Source organism: Aquila chrysaetos, chromosome 13 (assembly GCF_900496995.4).
Source record: "Aquila chrysaetos chrysaetos chromosome 13, bAquChr1.4, whole genome shotgun sequence".
Lineage (NCBI taxonomy): Eukaryota > Metazoa > Chordata > Aves > Accipitriformes > Accipitridae > Aquila > Aquila chrysaetos.
Genome location: NC_044016.1, coordinates 34,668,339 through 34,690,253, shown reverse-complemented (window position 1 = coordinate 34,690,253; position 21,915 = coordinate 34,668,339). Strand labels below are relative to the sequence as shown.

Below are 21,915 nucleotides of genomic sequence, written 5' to 3'. Positions count from 1 at the left end.
AAGATACAGCGTAGCAGACTACTACATACTCTGACAATTCTAGTTTTACCAAACTCCAGTAACAGACAGAGGAAGGATCACTGGGACTGCCAGCGGTATAGGGGGGCACATTTCAACCATTAAGAGCCTTTGGTGTGTGAAACAGTGAAGGAAAATACTGGAATTCTGTGATGCCTGAAATGCATGACAGTAAATAATATTTTATCAATGCTTATATCTGTGAAGTGGGTACATGCAGTTTATAGTGACTTTGGTTTTATTAACCGAGGTAAACTTAATCAATAATTTTTCTGATATAGTCCCATTATCGTTCTTTCTTCTCAGAAATACTACATGGGAATTTAAAGCAGTGCTTAGTATAGAATAGTAGGCCCCTTGGAAATTGGGTGTTGTAAAGTATAACGCTTTGGAAAGACTGAAATAAATTGGAGACTTTAAAAATTTTTTGTGATATTAAAATGTAAAGTGGGAGATAAGTTAAAGCAACTCTAGTTGAGGAGTCATGCCTGTTAGTTTGTAGAATAAGCTCAAATTTGTAGTGGAAAACAATTTTCTGAAACTTGACTAGGCTGGTTTCTGTGCTGTTAGGGGCAGGAACACCTCTCTATTAAAAGTGGTTTGCTTTTTAATAGGGTTTAACCATAATTGTCCAGTTTTTGCTGGTTGTTGAAAACAGTTCTACCTCAGGTTGGTCAACTATTGTTGGCTTAATCTCAGTTGCTACGAGCATTCAACAGGAATGCTGCTTTAAGCTTGTCTTTCAGTGAATCACATGTTTGTACAGTAACAGATTTGTTGGTTAAACGAACTTAAAGACAGAAAGAGATGAGCCAGTGTTCAGGGTGAGTTGCCTTCTGGTCCATCTAGAACCATCTTTGTCTCTAAACTGTCCTATTTTAATCAAAAGGAATATTTTTACAGGAAAGTACAGCTCTAAGATGGGCATCAGTGTGATCCCAGTTTTTGTGTCACTGACTCTGCTTGTTCCTGTTTAAACAAATAGCAAATCCCATGAGAAATCCCATAGCCCTTGCTTGTTCCAGCGTTTCTATTGCTTTTGCCATAAATTTATCGATTCTTTTGGCATTCCTGCTCCATATGAGCAAGCAATGCTGATTTGGACTCATATCATCTTACGCTGCTGTAGTAAAGATGACAATGGAGTATTTTCCAAATGTCAGTCACGTACTTTCTATCTGGTTTTTGTAGGTACATTTGCTAGTCTCTCTTGCATGCTGTCTTTTCTCGCAGTTGCTTGCCTTTTTGTCCTTCCTGCTCTTAAATCCCTCAGTTACACTAGGTTGGTGGAAACTGTTTAAATGTGCAACCCAAATTCTCCAGTGAGGTTTGGCTAACCAACAAGCTATTCAAGTGGTTTTGTCTCCCGGGTATGTCTTCATCCTCTGCTTTTCCAGGTTGCTTGAATATCCTTGAACCCATAATTTACCCTAATCTCCTCTAAGGCTTTGAAATAATAAAATACTTAAATAGAACTCTTTGGATAAATGCCCTTTAAAATATAGCTTTATCTGTGAACTATCATGCTCTCAAGGGAGTGGATTTTGTTCCTCAGACGATTAAGGGGATTTTCTGTCCACTGTGTTACTGTGGTTTGTCCACTGCGATCAGGCATACCCATCTTAACTCCTGCAACAACTCAAAACAAAAAAGATGAGGAAAGTCTGGGAGAAAAATGGGACAGAGGCTAGACTGTTGCTGTGTGTGATTTTTTTTTTTTTTTTTTTTTTTCCTTTTTTTTTTCCTCTGGTGCCTGGGTTCAGTTCCCTGATCTACCACATGATTTTTTGTGGGTCACGAAGCCTTCCTGTGCTTTTGAAAAATAATTCTCTGCTCAACGGGGATGTTGCGGAGGATAAATTAAGGGTGGCAAAGTGCCTAGCCATTACAGAGGGGTAGTCTTACACACAGAGAAAGGCTGTACTCAGATCCTTACTTCACAGAATAGGAAGAGGGAGATCACTTGACTTGCCATCACCAAATCCACAGGGGAAGTCTGAGGCAGAGCAGGGGACTGGATCCAATTTTTCTGCCAGAGGCCCCATGTGGTCCATTTTTCCTTGGAAAATCTTTTTCACAGAGTCCTGCAGATGCCTCCGGGGCGAGAAAGGGAGGCTTGGAGGACTTCCCTGGGGCCCCCGCGCTGCAGCTCATCAGGGCACCGGGGCAGGCCCTGGAGACCAACAGAATTTGGAGAGTGGTCAGTGTCATGGAAGCCTGTCTTCACTGTTGCTTGTTTTGCAGGTGAAGGGAGATGACATCAGTTTTTGTCCCTTCCCACTCAGCTCAGCTAATTATTAGTTTCTGTCAGCAAGAAGGATGTGCAAAACAGCACCAAAATGGGGGGAAAAGGAACATCTCTTCCCCGCTTTTGGAGCTCTTTTGGAGCTCTATAGCTAAATTCCAGGAAGAAAGGTTTTTGGGGATTGTGTGTAATTTGTGAATAATTTGCTTCTGAAGCTAATTATTGTTAAAAATGAAAAATTGCTCAGAAATGTCAGGAAAAGGAAGTTTTCCTTTTTATGTTACTGCGCCACTAAAATATAAAAATTCTGGTCAAAATCCTACCATATGACTATTATTTTAAAGTGATACCTTTGAGATTGTCTCTCCATTTTCAGGCATACTCTCCAGAAAGACGTCTGCATTTCTTCACGTTAAGTGATAGGAAATGCAAATAGACCACAGTTTAAGTATGAAGATTATGGAGATTTATGACTCTATACATTTTTTTGTGTAATAAAATGCAGGGAAACTATATGTAGCAAATGTTTTCTGATTTGTTTAGCTTGTACTACTCTTCCCTGTTCAAATACTACTGTCCTCTTTTTTTTCTTGACATTTCGCTCCTAGTAGTCTCAGTTTCTAATCTGAATTTCAAAATTTTTTGTACTCGAGGTTTATGATGATGGGGTAGCACCAATGAAACCAGTGCTTCAGCTGGATGAAGACCTTTTCTCAGGTGCCTCCTAATGCTTAGGAGAATGATTATCTCCTGGTAGCTATATGCATTGCTTTGTTTCTAAATAAGCACAAAACTGCAAAAGGATAGACAAATTCATCTGAGGACTTACTGAGTTCACCTCCTCCCTAGTCCCTGCTTTTCAGGAGCTCAGAAGATAAAGTACTAGCTTTGGTTTTGGCTGTCTTTGTTTTTGGCAGGCATGCAGCAGCATCAGAACCGATGAGTTTTTTGGCAGCGTGTTTCAGGGTGAGCAGCTCCTGCTTTTCACAGTGCCAAGGATGATGCCAAACTTAGGAGCCTTGCCTGCAGTCTTGGGGGTGGAGGGATGAACAGTTAGAACAGTTTCAGTGTGGCTTTGTGGCAGTCTAGAAAGGGGAGTATCTCTTGAAATTCATAATGGGAACAACCTAAATTACTTCTGTCAGCCTATAGCCTCTCACTGTCTTCTGGAGGAGATGAGATGGAATTTCTGAGAAAGGGGGAATGTGTGGTGCAATGGGCAGAACCAACAGGGTTTGTGCAGCAGGGGCTTTGCAGGGCTCTCCAGTGTGAGAGGAGGATGTGAACTGCCCTGTGACAGTCCAGAAAAAAAAAAAACTGTAGCCCATGAGTGACCCACTCTGGTGCAAGGACAGCCCCTGGGGACTGTGGCCTGTGGGCAACCCATGCTGGGGCAGGGACACCCCTGAGAGTTTGCAGTCATGGGCAACTCATGCCAGGGCTCAGACCATGCTCGAAACAGCAGTCAGAAGTTTTTCGTGGTTGGTAACAAATTAAATAAAATTATTTGGCTCCAGACTGTTTTGCACATAGCACATAGCCTGTTTCAGGTTTTGTCTTTTCTGCTTGCCCTTGGTGGGGCACTTTGGAATGGCAGCTGAGCCTCATAGAATCATCATAGCATCATTTAGGTTGGAAAAGACCTTTAAGGTCATTGAGTCCAACCGTTAACCTAGCACTACCAAAGCCAGCACCAAACCATGTCCCTAAGCACCACATTCACATGTCTTTTAAATACCTCCAGGGATGGTGATGCCACCACTTCCCTGGGCAGCCTGTTCCAGTGCTTGACAACCCTTTTGGTGAAGAAATTTTTCTTAATATCCAATCTAAACCACCCCTGGTGCAACTTGAGGCCATTTCCTCTTGTCCTATTGCTTGTTACTTGGGAGAAGACACCAACCCCCACCTCACCACAACCTCCTTTCAGGTAGTTGTAGAGAGCGATGAGGTCTCCCCTCAGCCTCCTTTTCCCCAGGCTAAACAACCCCAGTTCCCTCGGCCGCTCCTCATAAGACTTGTGCTCCAGGCCCCTCACCAGCTTTGTTGCCCTTCTCTGGACACGCTCCAGCACCTCAGTGTCCTTCTTGTAGTGAGGGGCCCAAAACTGAACACAGTATTGGAGGTAGAGCCTCACCAGTGCTGAGTACAGGGGGATGATCACTTCCCTGCTCCTGCTGGCCACACTATTTCTGATGCAGGCCAGGATGCCGTTGGCCTTCTTGGCCACCTGGGCACACTGCTGGCTCATACTCAGCTGGCTGTCAGCCAGCATCCCCAGGTCTTTCTCTGCCGGGCAGCTTTCCAGCCACTCTTCCCCAAGCCTGTAGCGCTGCATGGGGTTGTCATGACCCAAGTGCAGGACTCCATTGTGCATGTTATAAGAACGGTCTCACTGGAAAAACTGCAAGCTTATAACATTTCCCTTTTCAATCTTGGCATGTATTTTTATAGGCAAGCATATGCACAAATACAAATATTTCCATAAAATGTATCTGAAATTTCTGTTTTGTTGAGAAGTCTTTAGATTTTGAGTATGATCATTGCAAGAATAAGTGATCTTGTTGTGTTTCATAAGGTGCTTCATAAGATTCTCCGACCTCATTTTCTCATCAGACCTCTTGCACTGAAGCTATTGGAGATATTATGGGTACAATTTTAGATGAGTATTGATGTTAATAATCCTATTTGGATCTTAGAACAGACTTTTCAGCTTGTTATTGTAGACTAGTTAATGCATAGCTAATAAAATAGACAAGTTTCCATAGCTGTCTCATTTTTGTTGTGAAGAATTTTTTTGCCATCACCGTTTTTGCTCTAAAGATTCCAAGCTGCTGTTCCCAGCTTCATAATGGTTGAAGGAGATTCAGAGATTTCCTAATTGTGATAGTGGATTTAGTGTATGTTACAGAAATGTTGCAATCGCTACCATTTCAAAGCAGCAGCTGAATAACCCCAGATATGATGAATCAGCTAGTATTTGAATAGGCTAAAAAGGCAGAGCTTGCTTTTCAGTTTTGGGTAATATTTGTATGTCTTCCCTGGGGAAGGGGATCACAGAGCAGTTTCTGCATGGGGAGAGCATTCCTACAGCATTAATTTATTTTTTCTAGTTTTTGAGAGTGGACCAAGACAAAGACAGAGAATGCAGCCTGGACTGTGCAGGTTCCCCTCAGAAATCACTTTGTGCATCTGATGGAAGAACTTTTCTGTCCCGGTGTGAATTTCAACGAGCAAAATGCAAAGACCCTCAGCTGGAAATAGCCTACCGGGGCAACTGCAAAGGTGAGAAAATCAAAGTTTCTCTTGACCATAATGAAAAATAATAGACTAAATAGTTTTTGAAAATGCCTTTGTATTTAAAACTAGGAGTGCTGTACTTGAAGAGGTTTCTAAAAGCAAGCAGGTTGAAATCCATCCTGTTAATTCTATAACAATATGCTACCTAAGGATAAATTAATCTTTATCCATCAGCAAAAATATGACTCCCCCACCCATTTATGCTATAATAAGTCACTATTAAGGAAATTGCAAGGTTAGGTCCTTGTTCTGAAGGACCGTATCATTGGCAGGCTCAGAGTAACTCTCAAGATAGTTATCTCCTGAGGTTTCTTGTCTACTGCAGTTTGGTATTTTGAGTTAGAGATGGTCAAATTCAGTCTTCTGTTTCCTAAATGCAATCATTTAGTCGGGGGGGGGGGGTGTGGGGGGGGGGGGGGGGGGGAGAAGAGGGAAGAAAAAAAAAAAAAAAAAAAAAAGGGTTGTAATGCTTAGAGCCCTCACAGGCCATTTCTACCTACATTATCCACTCTTTTCCTTCTGATCTCTGTTTAAAGAAACTGTGCAACATGCAACCATAGCACTTCAGTTCCAACACTTGGGAAGTATTCACAGTTAAATTTTTTCACTTTTATAGTAGCCTGGTGCTAGAGAACACAGTTCCTTACTGAAGTGTAGGATGATTCCCAACACAATGATCTTCTTTCTAAAATGTAAGAATAGCAGTGGTCATAAAGATTTACTTTCCCTTTCTCTCTGCCCAAAAGAGGGGGGTAGGGGGGAAGAAAACCCCAGGGACCAACCACACTGATTCAACCTCTAGGAGGCAATTTTCCACATCATCTCTCTCCATTAGCTCCAGCAAACCTCTGAAGCATCAAGACTGCTTCAAAGAGACATTCTGTCTCATCTTCTGCCTAGGTGAAACACTATGCTCATTCTTCAGCCCTTTCATAATACGCCATTGTATTAGCTGATGGATCTATTTACTGTTGCGAACAAGGATAACATAATGAAGCTACCTGAGCCAAAGCTTTTGTTACACTCAGGAACAGCAGAGAGAGTTATTGTGCACTTTGTATTTGTCCATTTTATACATTAGAGCATTATACACTTTTATGGAAATTAGTTTTGAGTGTTTTTCTTTATTGTTTTTTCCTCTTACCATATTGACAATGTCATCTGCAAGAAATTTTTTCCATAAAATGCATTGAATTGCCCTACTGAAGGTGTCCTTAGCGATGCTGGCAAATTTTTCTGCAGTCAACAACTACAATTTGGAGAAGTGCTCATGTGCTGTTTATTTATTAGTGAATAGTGTGTCAGTACAAATGTAGGCTTGGAATTAAACATCTCAGGCAGCTTAAGTATTGCTCATAGCAAGTACACATCGTGCCCTCATCAATCAGATGTTTTTAATCTTTCAACTAAATGAATGCAAACATCCCTCTAATGTTTAAATATTTTTTCCTTTGATTGGCAATAGACACATGATTGCCAATAATGTACTTGGTCAATAACAGCAAGAGACCAGTGCTCTTTTAAATTTTACATTTTCATAGTATTTCTTATTCCATCAAAGCAGTCTTAAGTTTTGAAGTGACCAGTGTCTTTATTCCTACCCATGGCTGCAATCATCAGAAATATTTCAAGCTGTAAAAACAAGTTTTAGAGAAGAAAAAGATGATTCATTGGCCTAACTGCAGTTTCAGTTTTAGCATTGCTAGAGCTACTTTTGATAGTCCCATCAAACATTCTTCTGAAAGAGCTAAGGAAGTCCTCAGATTAAGACCTCTTTTGAGCCAGTTGCTTTTGAGTGGTGAAATTTGTTGTTGCAGGTGATGCTTGACCAAAGAGCGGAGGGTTATTTTAGTAGGGCTAACCAAAAAGTGATGGTTCCATTTCAGCACAACTTTCAAGGTTTCAGAATTTGCTTTCATTCTGTGTTTCCTTTTGGAAGTGTTCACCTGTCCTCCTAAAAAACCAGACAGCTCACCCCACCCCCAGCCCCCCATTAAAACATTGGTTTTGAAGCAAGTTTTGAGGTGGCTAATGCAGGAAAAAGGGAAAGAAACATGCACATTTGCTTGTGGAAGTTATGAAGGGAGAAAAGAGATGCTTCTTGGTGTAGGATTCACAACTTTAAATCTGTCTCTGATATTCACCCGTTGTTGATCAGAAAAGGCAGTCTTATGTCTGTGTCTGTCTCCTCCTGTCTTCTTCTCAGGTAAAAATCCCTGTTCACCGCACAAAAATCTTGTCTGAAAATTAAATACTTCCAGGTACCATTTTAATTAGTTGAAAACATGGTGACCAGCTTTTTTTTCGGTTCAGTCTACTCACTAGAAATCTAAACACCTTGACAGTTTATGTCGACAACCTTTTGCAACAATTTTGAGTCCATCATTTCTTGTTTATATGTTCAGAACTGTGATTTCTTTTTACATCCATAGAGAAGTTTGAACCACCACCAGGCTGATGGCTGCTTTCTCTGTGTCTTTTTTCCTGGGAAAGCCAGATTTAGATAGACTGTCTTTTCTCCTCCTCACCTATTCTCAACATTTGTCTCATCTATTTGGTTTTGGTCAATTAAATACTAAAATTGCGCAGGGGTAGTTTGCTTTAAATATGCTTGCTTTCCTTTCTTAATCCAAGTTTTGTTCACAGCAACAGTGCTCAGCCCAGGTAATTCTTTAGCATTGCAAAGGAAACCATTTTTAGATCCTGGATCTTAAAACTAAATGACAGAAAACTGGCAGAATTTAAACCATTTTCTTTTCTTGCACTGCTGTCCTTCTAGTTCCTGATGGCTGCAGCTGAGATCAAAACAGCTTAAACAAACCTGAAAATGAACAAACCCTGAACCTTCCTCTCGGTTCTGAAAAACAACTCGCATTTGACAAAATAAGCATCAAAATAGGCTGTTCTGATAGCATTTTTTCCTGAAGACATTACAAAGTTTTATAATATTTCTCCCATTTTTTTGCAGTCCACTTCCAAGCAGTGCTGGAATCCATTGCTGAGCTTGGAAATGCTATAAGAAGTTACAATCTCGTAAAATTTCCAGCCTGCTTTTGCAGTTTCAAAGGTCTCAAATAATCTGTGTACACTGTAGATGAACATCCACGTTTTGGGATAGTTTTCCAAACAAAATCTTAAACTCTGAAGTTCTGGAGATTTGCCACTTGCTTGACGCAGACATTTACTGTGCAATGCGATTATGAATCTAATAAATAAACGTATGTTGACAGCTGAGAAATATTATTTGTGTTAAGGGGACTGTTAAAATATCACCGGTGATGAGGATCCACTACATGCGCACACAAATGCTTCACAGTAAATCTGGCCCAGCATAGCCAAAGCAACAAAACGTACAAGAAGTGGAGAAGCAATATGATTACTTATAAACTGGCCAGAAAGACACGGAGGCTATGTCTACACTAATTAATTAAGCAGTGCCAGGACACAGTAGGACTGCCTACGCAGGTCCCTGTTGCACTCTGAGCACGGGCCAGCTCGTACCTTCCCGAGGACCATATATCTGTGTGGCTCGGGGTTGATGGGCCAGGGTCTGTTCCCAGTAGGCAGCATGCACAGAGCCACCTTCTTTTAGGGGTTTAAGGCTGTTCAACCTGCAAACTGAGGCCAGCTACTCTTGCAGGACTGCTCTGACACGTGCCAGGGGAGGTTATTCCTATGGCTGATACAAACTCGGACGGGAGTCCTTTGAGCGCTCAGCCTTGTTCCCTCCGCTATGGCTGGGGAGGATGGGACTGGAGAGCTCTGGATGTCACACAGGAAGGCTTTGCAACTTACGGAACCGAGCCTTCGATACTCTTTGTTAGTGCGTGCAAAAAGTACAAGTTGAAGTTTCTTAGTCTTGAAAATGGGACCAAATGTGCGGAAGTATCATGTCTACAGAAAAAAAAAGAAGAGGGAAAAGCATTATTCTAAAAAGGAAAAAAAACCCTTTTAATTTATATCCCTGCATGATGGAGTTGCCCATTGCGAGTAGGAAGTGTTGCCCAGCACTGCAGTCTCCTGCAGGGCCAATAGCTACAGTTTTACATTTAATGGGGATTTTATGTGATTTGGAACATGGTACAGGTTACTGCAAAAGGCTATGCTTGTATGGAAACTAAAATGCACAAGACATCAGCTAAAAGCCTCTTCCCTAGCAGAAATGGGAGAGGCATTGCTAAGTGAGGATCTCCTCTTTTATCTTACAAATGTAAAGCTGAATGTCTGTTACAAATCATGACAGATGAGACTACCTGAAACAAGTTGTTTTGTTTTTTTCATGGAGCATCTTGTACATCCCACATGAAGAGGTCTGGGTTGTTTCGGTTTTTTTTTTTTTTTTCCTTTCTTTTTCTTTTTCTTTGTTAACTGTTCAGAACTACTCTGTAAAATTTAGTCTTATCACTGTAGAATGGCATTGTACAAAGAATATTCAAATTTTCTATTGCCATGAAAATTTTGCATTATAAATACAAAAAAAAAAAAAAAAGAGAGAGAATGCTTCAACTCATTTCTGCAGACTCCTATCAGTTTCATCTTTGCTAAAATCTATCAGGTTTGCTACCTATTTATTCTGCACTGCTGAACAAGTTTTTTCCCATGAAGTTTGAAAACATGGACTCATATTTTTCCTACAGCAGTTTTCAAATAATTTTAGGCTTTTCAAGTAGTTTTCTGTGGCAGTAAATAACGTGTATTAACTTTGAAACCTAAAATTATGATGCTGGGCGGAGGCGAGTGGGATTGAAGGTTTTTTTCAATGAAACTGCCTTTTTTTGACATGACAACAAGCTTTAGTCCTAGCTGGCTTAGTGGAAGATTTTCTGTGGGATTAATGGAGTTTTTCAGACTTCAGAAACTTTGAATAACTCTATTCCCGTTGGACAGCTTTTCATCTCCCATCTCGGCAACTTCAGGTCTCAAGTGTAGAAGGTGTGCTAGCTGATTGCATCTTCTTCAAAGCGAGCAACCTCTGTACCAGGAGTCTCTAGTGGAGGGATCACGGTTTTTCTCTCTAATGGACCATCAAGCCACAGCAACTAGTGGCCAGCAGCAGTTCAATTTGCTGTTTTGCTAATGGTGTAAGGGTGAATTGGAACAGGTGGCACTGTAGTTCACCTGGGGTAGTTTGAACTTTATTTAAGCATTTAAGCTCTTTATATGAATGTTTGCTGAGATTCAGGCAGCTTATCAGGAGGAAGCTGAAGAGCACGTGCAATGCTGTGACTGAATTTTGGATGTCTGTGGCTACTGGGAATGTTTCCCCTGAACCACAGAGCCTCTATCTCCCATGGAGATGTCCTTCTTAGAGTTAGCTAAGAGGAGTTCCTGTTGGTTTAACTAAAGTTTGCCCTGAAAGTGGTCTGCAGGCTTTGCAGGATAATGCACTGAAAAATACCTTTTTTTTTTTTTTTTTTTCCCCTCTTCTTGTTCCTTAACATTAAGAATACTTGAATACTTGTTCCCTGTCTGAGTTTGTTTTTAAGTGAATGTACCAGGCCCATAATTGGGGCATTGGAGACTAATATTCTGAATGTATTAAGCAAGTGGCTCAGTAATAATATTTGGCATTCTTACATTGTGATCAATGGAAAAACAAATTCACATGTGCAGTCCTGCCAGCATACCTCTGCCCTAACACATTGCTCTTGAAACGTCCCGGCTGACGTGTATGGATTTTCTGGCTTCTCTACCAATGCTTCACTAAAATAAGACTTCTCTAATGGCTGGAGGTTTGATACAAATTGTTGATCACTATAAAATTTCAGCTGCCAACTCACATCACATTTTCTTACTTCACTGTCATCACGTAGCAGCAACCCGGGTTTACAGGCAACTATTAAACTGGACTTGGGACGCATCCCTGAGCAGTCTGTGCTCAAAATGGCAATGTAAGGAGCTTCACACAGAGTGATATTTAATTCGTGAGTCGCTTGGCGTTTAGTCTGGCTGGCACTCAGAGTATGTTATGTATTCAGTATTTGCAGAGGTGGCCCCAGCAGGGCCTTGCTGCGTCGTGAGCACACCAAGGAGAGCCATTACACACAGTAGTGTCATTGTTATTCTATAACTGTGTAGATCCCCTTTCTCCATTGGAAACCCTAGATAGCTCATGTTTAGCTTAATTCATTTATGGTATCTTAAAGAGCCTGGCTGTTTAAAAATGCCATTCTTTTATGGGCTATCATAGACATAACAAAAGGTACTATCTTCATTCTCACAATCCACATAAAGAACTGAAGCACATCAAAATATGAGTGGAATTTCCCATAAAGAGGTACTTTACTATTTGCTATTTACTTTCCTTAAAGAGAGAAACACTCAGCATTTGTTTCATTAAAAAGGGGCTTTCAGCAATAGTGAAAAGTTTCACTCATTTGAACTGCTCGTACAAGGAGTTAATGAATGGATTAAGGGCATGCTTAAATAATTGGAAATTATATGAATTAAGGTCGCTTTCTGGTTTTGGATGAATATGCCGATATGATTTTCCCTCTGTGAAGAGAAAGGAGACATCGCTGGGCAGTAGTTGTTTTGGGCTCGTAAATTAATCTTGGTCCCATAAGTCACGAATCTAAGCATCCTTTAGGGAAACGTCACTGTTGCCTCTTAGCTAAAGAACTGGGTTGTAAATGCGGGCCATGGTTTCTGGGTGCACGCCTTATCCCGTGTTCCCACGGAGGCTGCCCTCCAGCTCGCGTTCGTTTGCCTGTGAGCCAGGCGTGAGCTCCACGTGTGCTCGCAGTGCCCGAGCACGGCCCGTAGGTCAGCGGGTCGGCAGAGACGTGGGTTGGCCAGGCAGCCCCGTGGGGCAGAACACGCTCCCGAGATGGTTCGTTTGGAGAGAGAATGACGTAGTGAGTAGGTTTGGTTCTTTTCCTAACTGAAATGAGCGAAAGTGGGACTGGACCAAGGTGCCAGTCCATAAAATAATCCTGAACGCATGCTGAGAGCTCGCACAGTCTGCAGATTGAAAGCAGAACAGTTTTCACTTGTCCTTACCTCTCCCTTTTCTTTTTTTTCCCTCATCTTTTATGAGGAAAAAGGAAAAAGAAAAACAAAAAGGGGGATGCAGGGCTTTTTTATTATTTGGGAAAAAATATGAAAATGAGAATGTATTGAGAAGTGGTATCAGTTTGGGGTTTTCTTGAAAATAAACCTTCTGGGAAAAAAATGATTATAGGGCAGATTTTTATCTTAAAATACTTTTAGCTAGGAGCTGTCTCCTTTTTCAGACATATTTTCTCACTGTAGACACTGCATTTAATCTGTAGGATGACTGCGAGTTTCCAGACTGTAATGCTGGCAATCCTGATACAAACACTGTTCAGTCCCAACCCCGTTTTGGTTTTGAGTCTTCATTTATGTTATGTGTCAAGCTGTTATGTATAAAGCCACTGTAGTAGAAGTGTTAATTTGAGAAACAAAATATTCAACATCTTGACGAACAAAAAGTATCTACATAGAAAAGTTATGATTTATGTAGTCTCTGAAAGCAAGAGGAGTTGGCTTCTGATTATACTTTGTAGTAGGTATTTAATGGGCATGGGTAAAGTTTTAAGTACGTTTGGAATATTTTTTGTGGAATATCCTTTGCTCTTTTAAATATGTCTACTGGTACATGGAACACATGGCAAGTAACACTGAAATAGTATCCACAGTTTGCTGGAGGTAGAATTGATCTCTTTTTAAAATACTCAATTTCTCTTGATAATATTTCTTCAAGCAGAATTTGCCAAAGCCAGACTGCACAGAAACAAGGCATGCAAGAGCATTCTTAGGCACAAAAAAAGTATATTTTTAGAACCAGACATGCACAACTGCAATTGTAAGAAAGTAATCTTTTTTCATTTTGTGTAGTTTTCATTTCTGCTCATGTATTTTCAATTTCAGTTTTATGTTTAATATAAAATGAACATCTTAAAGGAAGTGGTATAGAAACTACTAGTGCTAAAGCAGTAACACTGCACTGAAGACTAGGAACCGCAAATAGGTGCAAGTGTTCTCAGATTTTCAGTGCAACAATCATAAATTGGCCCATATTAGACTTCTCCAAACTATTTATCAAATCTCTGTTCTGCTCAGAAAGCCTAGTCTGGCCTTTGGTATATAAAAAAATCAGAAAGCTGTAGCTTTAGTTTTCCTTACAAATATTTAATTCAGTTCTAGTCAGACTGTATCTCTCCAAATGTGACTGTTACCAAATTGAGAGAAATATTATTGTGCCAAGAAAGAATCCAGCACAGCATTCCTTATTTTATCTTCAAGTTTAGCTATCTAAATCGCTGGGTGTTTGCAAAATGTGAAGGAAAAAAAAAAAAAAAAAGAGAAAACAACAAAGAAACCCCACACTGCCTGCCTCTGTTAGATGCCAATAGAGGAGAGTTTAGGCTAAGATTGCTCTGCTGTTTTCTTTGAATCCAGAATGCAGCAACAAAAATAAATAGTGAAAGAGTCGTCCAGCCCTTGTCACGAAGCAGCAAGTCTTTATTTTATGTCTGTGTCAGGCTAAATGTCTGTGCTGACATCCATTCCAACCCAAGAGGCTCATAATCTCTGCACCTTTGAAATTGAAACTTTGAGCACATATAGCTTGCTGTGTGTTTCCTATCACTACAGGCTACAGCTATTTACATGCTTTGTTGGTAGACGTGATCAGTTCTTTGGAATATACATTGACCTAGGTCAAATATCATAGCAAATTTTCATGTTATAAGCAGCTTATGCCATATAAGCCAAATGGTGTCTTGTGCTCTGAATAGAACATTTTTGTGCTAAATGAACTACAAATTAAGACCATTTGACTTTTATCATATTGCTACCAGTTAGCAAAAGGGTATAGCAATAGGAAAGAAACACAGAAGTAGAAAAAATTTCTGGTTCATTGTTAGGACAATTCAGTAAAGTGCTTAGGTGGATAGCTGACTTTAAACAGCCTGTTGCACTGTATATTTCTAAATTTAAGTGCAATTAAGTGTATATAGGTATTCTGGCATAATGGAAGGGCAATAAGGGAAACCTACAGAGAAACAGTGAGAGGTATTTGGGTTTTGTGTGTCTATACTAGCTCTGCTTGTTCACATCTATGTGACTTTAGAAAAGCTTTCTCTTTAGCATAAGAACAGCTAAGTATCTGTGGAAAGCCCTCAAGGGAACTTTTTCTTCAAACGATTAAGTTTAACTACTTTATAAGTAGTTTTAACAAAGTGGTAAATGTTTCTGATCTGTTCAGCGGGATATTCCATCTATAATAAAATAGCTAAATAAACTGTGAAGTATATTTTATGCATAAATACATAACAAGCCCGTGTCACACACAGTAATCTCTTTGAAAGCAAGCAAAGTCTGCTCGGTGATTTGGGACTGGGAAAGGTACTTCTATTCTTACTGAAATATAGAGCAAACCAAGAAATACCGGATGAACTAAATCAAAACCTTTGCAGGAGATTTATCTATTCTTTTGGCAAGCTGTTTACTTTTCCATGAGAGAATCTGGATTAGATCTCCCTGTGGAGCCCTAAAGTTGCTATAAATTCAATTGTATTAAATGTCACTTTAGAGATGGTGTTTACACCCTTGATAAGTTTGTGTCATTGTTTTAAAGATAAACTTCTACTTTGCAGTAATAAACTTCTCTCTGTGTGATATATTGTTTAAGGATTAGCCAGCAGAGTTGAAGTTGATGGATTTTTTTTTTTTTTTTTTTCTTCTTTTGCGAAGCTCAGTGTTTTTGGTGCGGTACTGTTGGAAATAAGGCGTAAAATGACATTAGTTTCAAGGCAGTCCTGTGCTGTTTGCGAGGCTAATTCTGTTTCCAGGATTTCCTTGGGTACTGCAGTTTCCTATGGACTTCAGCGCTATCTCAGAAAGTCCTATGCTCCCTGGTGTCACACGTGACAGAATCTGGTTCTGGATCCTGCAGCGGTGTACCAGTGCCACTTCACAGGTGAAAGTCTTCCCTGTTGCGTATAGAAGCTTAGCACAGAATTAAAGATGGCTTTATATTTCACCTGTGCCTTCCAGACACTGGTCTCCTCTGGAAGCCAGAATTGTCACCGGGGCAATTCAGAAAGACCTGCCCAAACAGCTACAGATCTGTAATCTCCTCAATTCTGTGTATTTCTGTCCACTCCCATGCACCCATTTTTGTCTTCAGTTACTCACCCGGAGAGGTGTTTCTCTTCTTAAACCTCTATCTGCCTTTGCAGTCCTGGGCTTAAGTCACAGTGGTACAATCAACACACTGGCCAATGTACTGTGCTAAAAAGCATCGAGCCCTGTAACAACCCAGTTTGACAGCTAATGCAGTTCAAGTGAGCTAATTTAAGGTAAACTTATGCATCTTCATGCTCAGTTTCTATGTCAGGAGAATTTTTTTTCCCCAGAAAGCTTCTGGGATGTAAAAGCCCATTTATCTGGAGTGGAGAGGATGAAGTCTCGTTGAGTCAGTCATTGACATAATTCAGAAGTACAGCTGGGCATACATATCTGCAAAATTAGTTTTGCCCATTGTCTGAGTATAGGCAAATAAGACCTCATTTCAGCCAGCTTTTTACAGATCTTAGAACCAAATGGTCTTTTTGCCAGGTCATATACCAGATTCCGGCTTGAGCCTGCTGGCTTTCTTATTAATACTTAAGCTAGAGAGAGAAATAAAGTACAGTGGGAATTCTAGTCAGAAACCAGTAACAGTTCTGAGCCCCTTATTTTTCCACTGGATGGTTCCAACAGTTTAAACAAAAACAGATTTAAAAAAAAAAAGTTTTAGAGCTAGAAATCCAATATAACAACAGTGAAACAAGGCTGACTTGTTCCAGTGATGCACAGCACTTTTCATCCTTCCCACACCTTGCAGACTTGGAGTCCCCTCTGCTCTCAGGCTGTTTGTCACTGGTGTGATGCCATTCACCCCAAAAGAGTTTAGCCTGTCAGGGCCCATGATTATCAAAATCAAAGCTGTGAGCGGATTAATCAGCACAAAGGTACCAGGTAAGTCCCACCACCTTTCATTCTCTGTCTTCATTTCAAAATAATCAGGGTCCATCCTGATCTGAATTATTCCCGTTCTAGATAAAGAGGAAGGTTGAATCTGTATGTGAGCGACTTCACTGGTATCCCCTTAGATGTCAATATTCCTATAAACCACCTTCTGGCAAGCCACTTAAGCCTAGGCTTATCCTACTAATATGAGATTCACGTGAGTCATCTTCATTAGTTACAGTTGTGCAAGGTGCACACAGGGGCCCGTAGACAAGAACTGCCTGAGTGCACCCACAGGGCTTTGCACAGTGAGTCCCAGATTTGGGTTCGCTGAGTGAGCATGAGCAATGGCCATGGGGAAGGCTCGTGTCCCGGTGGATTGGGATCTCACCTATCACTGACTTCTGCCAGTTAGGAGCTGCAAGGTTTCCCTACATCTATCTCTTGTCTGATACTTTGGTGTGAGCTCGTGTTTCAGCCTTTCTCCCAGTCATGGCAAGAATTAATTTTCTCATCCTTTTTCAGCTATTATTTACATAAATTTCTAGCACTTAAATATCTTGAATTCTTCTTTTCCTTTGGGAAATTTGTTTGAAATCACACAGTAGGTTTAGAAGGTATTGCAACCAGGACGCAGAGGCAGATGCTCAGATGGTGTAATCTTCTATATTTATTATAAAAAATATTATAACTTCTTTTGGCTTCAGTGATGTTTTATTTGGAAGGAATTTATTTCCTCTGAATTAATAATCTAATGTTCATTAGTATTCTGAGGAAGAATGTTTTTATATGTCATCTTTTTATCTTGACCACCCTATTGCATTTCTTCTATCAGGTTTGGACCACATCTCTGTGTCCCTGTGGTAATACCTTGGTGAAATAAAAAAACAGAACTGGGAATGATATTTTGGCTGTACACAGTTTCAGATGCTTGACTTGATAAGAGATATTCCTCATGGATTTACTTTGGGTATACTGAAGCACAGTAATGCCCAACAGCTTTAAAATGTTTCCATGGTTATATAATACAAAATAAGGCTTCAAATGTGAATTTTATATTCCACTAAATTCGGTCATTGTTGATTTTAAAACCTATTAGATCATCCACAAATAGGAGGCCTTTAGAGCATCAGGCTCTTTAGGAACAAGTGGTGGACAGTTTTGGAGAACTTCTCTTTCTCCTTGGCATGTTTTTATGATAATTCAAATATTGGAGATAATTTACAACCCTTCTGGTACTATACCAGAGACCTTATGTGATGGAATTTATATCACTTTTCCTTTTAGACATTTAAACCACATGTCATTCTAGAAAAACGAGGACAGAGGTCCAACAAAGGAGTGATTTATTTTCAGTTAAAATACTAGCTACATTAAAACCACATGTTGTTAAGTACTGTATAACCAAACCATGCTCAGAAGAAGGCTTACGACACCGAAGCTTGCTTAAAATGTTTCTTTTTTTTCCCCCAAAACTGGCAGTGCATACATTAACAGACTTTACCTGAGCTGCACAGTACATTGACCATAATTTTCCCTTGATGAAACAAGTTATTAAAGCACCAGAGTACAAAATAATTCAGTTCCTTATTTTTCTTACATTTTTGGATGGTTGAACTTTTCTGTCCATTTTAGATAACATTGCATCTCTCTGAATATCCCTCCTGAAATAGCATAATACGATGAAGGTTGTTAAGACTGAAACACAGGTTTTCAAAGTGAAACAACTTGTATTTTGGGCATTTTACCAACATGAACTCTCATAATGCTCCTGTGAGAAGAGTAAACTAATGCACAGAAGTAGTGCACACAAATCCAAGACCAGGAGGGAAATCAATACAAAGATTAGAATTAAGGGGCCCCAATTTCGTTTTCAGGATGCAGATGCTGAGGACCAGTTTCTGTCCTCATTATGCTACAATTCCACACCAGATTGCCTAGGACGTGAAGGGAATTTTTTATGCTAATGTTGCCAGGCAAATTGTCCAAAGCTTGGTGGAGATGACCAGTGAAGAATTCATCCTGTACTAAGGACTGCTGCAGTTGCACCAAGCTTCCATGCTGGTTCTGTGCGTGTATGTCTGGATGAGACTGGCACAGAGAGGGTGCTTGGGGGACTGGGAACTTAGCTGGCTCACCTGTACGCTCCTGGGGACTCTTAAATGGCAAAACCCGGTCAAAATGCTGCTTGTATCAAATGGGGAGGTGAAAGCGTTGTTGCCTCGCTGTTCAGATTCCGTTCGATGTGCAACTTGCGTGGACTAGAAAGCCCATCCCCGTGCTTTCTAAGAACTGGGCAAATGTTCACGAATCACCACAACAGCCGTGTCTCACAGGTAATTGCTGGACAGTTTTATCCCTGAAAGGAACTAGCCAGTTACTGTTAAACCATCTTTAAACAAAACAGGGATCAGAAGCAGCAAATTTCTCTGCTTGTATGCTTGTGATCATTCCAATTCAGATGTTACAGTCACATCTTGAAATCATTAATACTACCTTAAGCTTGCCTGGTATTCTCATTTCTCCTGAAATTTCTTCACTTAAGCAGATCCTGAAGTATTGATTCTGCATCAGCAACCTGCTAAAATTTGTAGCGACTTTAAACAAAAAGAGGTACAACAGCTAATGTTATGTGTCTTTTCTCAGACCTCAGCTGCCTAATTCACATAAAGTATATGTAGTAGACAATATAATTAATTAGACAGTAGAAACTCTACTGAATTAAAGCTGCCTAGTTTGCTACCTTGTCTTGGATGGACACCAGTACTAAGTAATGCAGGAGATGGTGCAAGAAACCACAGAGTGGGCAAAAAAGGACCATGTGGTAGACTTGGCTTGTCCCACGTCTAAATCATAAACTGTTACACTAAATTTTGGCATAATATGAATTAAGCTTGTCCAAAATTACTATTGCATCACCTCCCCAATAAGCCTCTCTGCCGTACAGTATATTTTATTTTATTTTTTTTACCAGCCTGGTAGGCACACCTGTAGTCACAGCTGAGATCGCTGCCTAACTGCAGTAAATGATGTGTAAACTCACGGTAGGAAATACAAGGCAGCTATACTCCTGCTGCCTGCTTTGCCTTTCCTGAAGCACGAGAAAGCTGGTGCTGCCACCAGCACTGGAAGAATATTGTGGGGCACAAAGTGACAGCTATTGCTGCGTTAAATTGATGGGAGAAGCCCTGTTTGGGCTTCCGCCCTTTGGCAGCAGTTGGAGCAGCAAGGTTGTCTCTCCAGGCATCTCCATCTCATTTCTGAGTTCTGGATTATTGTCCACAAATTATCATCTTCCATTGGTTTTCTTTCCTAAAAATAATGTGATTGTACGTTTGCACTGATTATAATTCTGACTCTCTTTACACGGGTCTCAGAGCCTTATTCCTTTTTCTTAATTTAGATTAACACCTATCTTTTTTTCATATTACATCATCCAACTGACTTGTGTTCTCCCTTTCTCTAGATGTTTCCAGATGTGTGGCTGAGAGGAAGTACACCCAGGAACAAGCTCGCAAGGAATTTCAACAAGTGTTTATTCCAGAATGCAATGATGATGGCACATATAGTCAGGTTGAAAATTTTTCATTCAGTATCTTGCATGGCCAGAAAGTCAGAACACGTGTGTTCGCAGAGGATGAAGAAGAGACAAATGTAATGAAGGGAAATGTAATTTCAAAATTAAATGTAATTTGTGCTAACACTGACGTTAAAAAATGGAAGGAAAATTCATGTTTTGTGCCAAGTCCTTGTTCTTTTTTTCAGAGTTGGCCAGCAAAAGAGCCAAACATTACCGTTGTTCATGTGATACACTCCCTGTTCTTCTAGGCTGAGGCAGCTGAGTCATTCTTGTAGCCCCCTGAATACTCATGAGATGGTAAAATGCTTGGAATTTCTGATCTGTTCGTGATTCGAACCAGAAATCTTGTGACCAGGGTCCATATCTTAGTGCTAAAGCATGAATCATACAGGATTCTTCCCTTTTCTCAGCTGATTTTCTGCACAAGCATGTGGTCTGAGACTAATTTACTTAGGTTAGATCATGGAACTCAGAAGGGATGCAGTTAGAAGCTTACCCTGTGATCTGTATTCCAATCAAGATCACCTTCTGCTGCCTCTGTACTGCGTTTCAGTTGCGGAGTTGCGCAGAAGACAATCCTTCTCATTTTAAGCATGGTGAGGGAAGTGATGTTGGCCCTCAGGAAATATAATGCAATTGATTTCTGAGAGGAATTCCAAGAGTTTCCTTTCTGACAGCCTGGGATATGAATAATGCTGGCAGAAGCACTCTGTCCTGCTCCTTCAGTGGGTGGAACAATGTGTTCTCTATGTGGAAAAAGCCTCGAGATTGATTACTTCAGGAACAATTTATGTGTCCCTTGAGGAACTTTGTTGTGAGGTTTTCATAACACCTGCACCTCACTCTTCTGAAATAGGGTGTAAACAACCACATATTTCAATAGTTTTCTCTTCCATTGGATTCTGAAAGACCTGCCACACTTTGCTTGAAATAAACTCTTCTTTATGCTAAAGAATCATATGTAGGACTGAGATTAGGTCCATTTCGGTTTATTGTTCTAGGTTTTGTCAATACAGTTTGCTGGACTAGTCTTTTGTACTCATGTGTCATGAATGCTGTGGGATAACAGACATACGTCTGACAAACTGCACGTGGTTGATGTCATTTCTGACAGGTTCAGTGCCACAGTTACACTGGATACTGCTGGTGTGTCACTCCCAACGGTCGTCCTATCAGCGGTACCGCTGTGGCCCACAAAACTCCCCGGTGCCCAGGTAAGACTTGTTCGGCTGGTCAGGTTATGGCATTGTCTCTTGAATAGCAGAGTTTATCTGTGGCATCTGATTAGACTTAAGGAAAAAAATTCTTCACTGGAAGAGTGGTTCAGCCCAGAAACAGGTGCTGGCAGACGCTGTGGATGCCCCATCCTTGGGGAACTATAAAACTCAACTGGATGACGCTCTCAGAAAGTTGGTCTAGCTTTTAAGCTAGCCAGGTGCGAGGTCTGAGGTCGCTGTCACCCGAAACCTCCCTGTGGTTCTATCATCCTTATACTGTATTTGTACTATAATCTGGCTATTGAAGGGGTTTTCTGCAGTGGTTATTTTTACGATATTTATGTGTAAAATATGTGTACGATATGAAAGCATGCGACTGACTCTCTGAGAGAGTCCTTTCTTTATGTTGAAACTCTTGCACATAAACTCATTGCAAAAAATTTCAGAGGGCTTTGCCTTTTCAATATTTGAAGTATTTAGAGTATAGAAAAATATGGAGTGTGAATGTCCTGATTTGTAACATAGCCCAATGAAAGAAATCCCACAGCAAATCCCATGAATGACCAAATCCAGAG

General features: G+C 40.5%; 1 protein-coding gene across 3 annotated transcripts in view; it reads left to right on the top strand.

Annotated features, from left to right (window-relative positions):
* The window catches only part of SMOC2 (SPARC related modular calcium binding 2), a 150,264-nt gene that overhangs the window by 41,623 nt on the left and 86,726 nt on the right, over positions 1 to 21,915 (top strand). For all 3 annotated transcript variants that reach the window (XM_030035697.2, XM_030035696.2, XM_030035698.2), the window contains exons 2-4: positions 5,377 to 5,548; positions 20,010 to 20,116; positions 21,238 to 21,337. In XM_030035697.2, the coding sequence (XP_029891557.1) occupies positions 5,377 to 5,548; positions 20,010 to 20,116; positions 21,238 to 21,337 (379 nt within the window). The remainder of the gene's footprint in view (positions 1 to 5,376; positions 5,549 to 20,009; positions 20,117 to 21,237; positions 21,338 to 21,915) is intronic.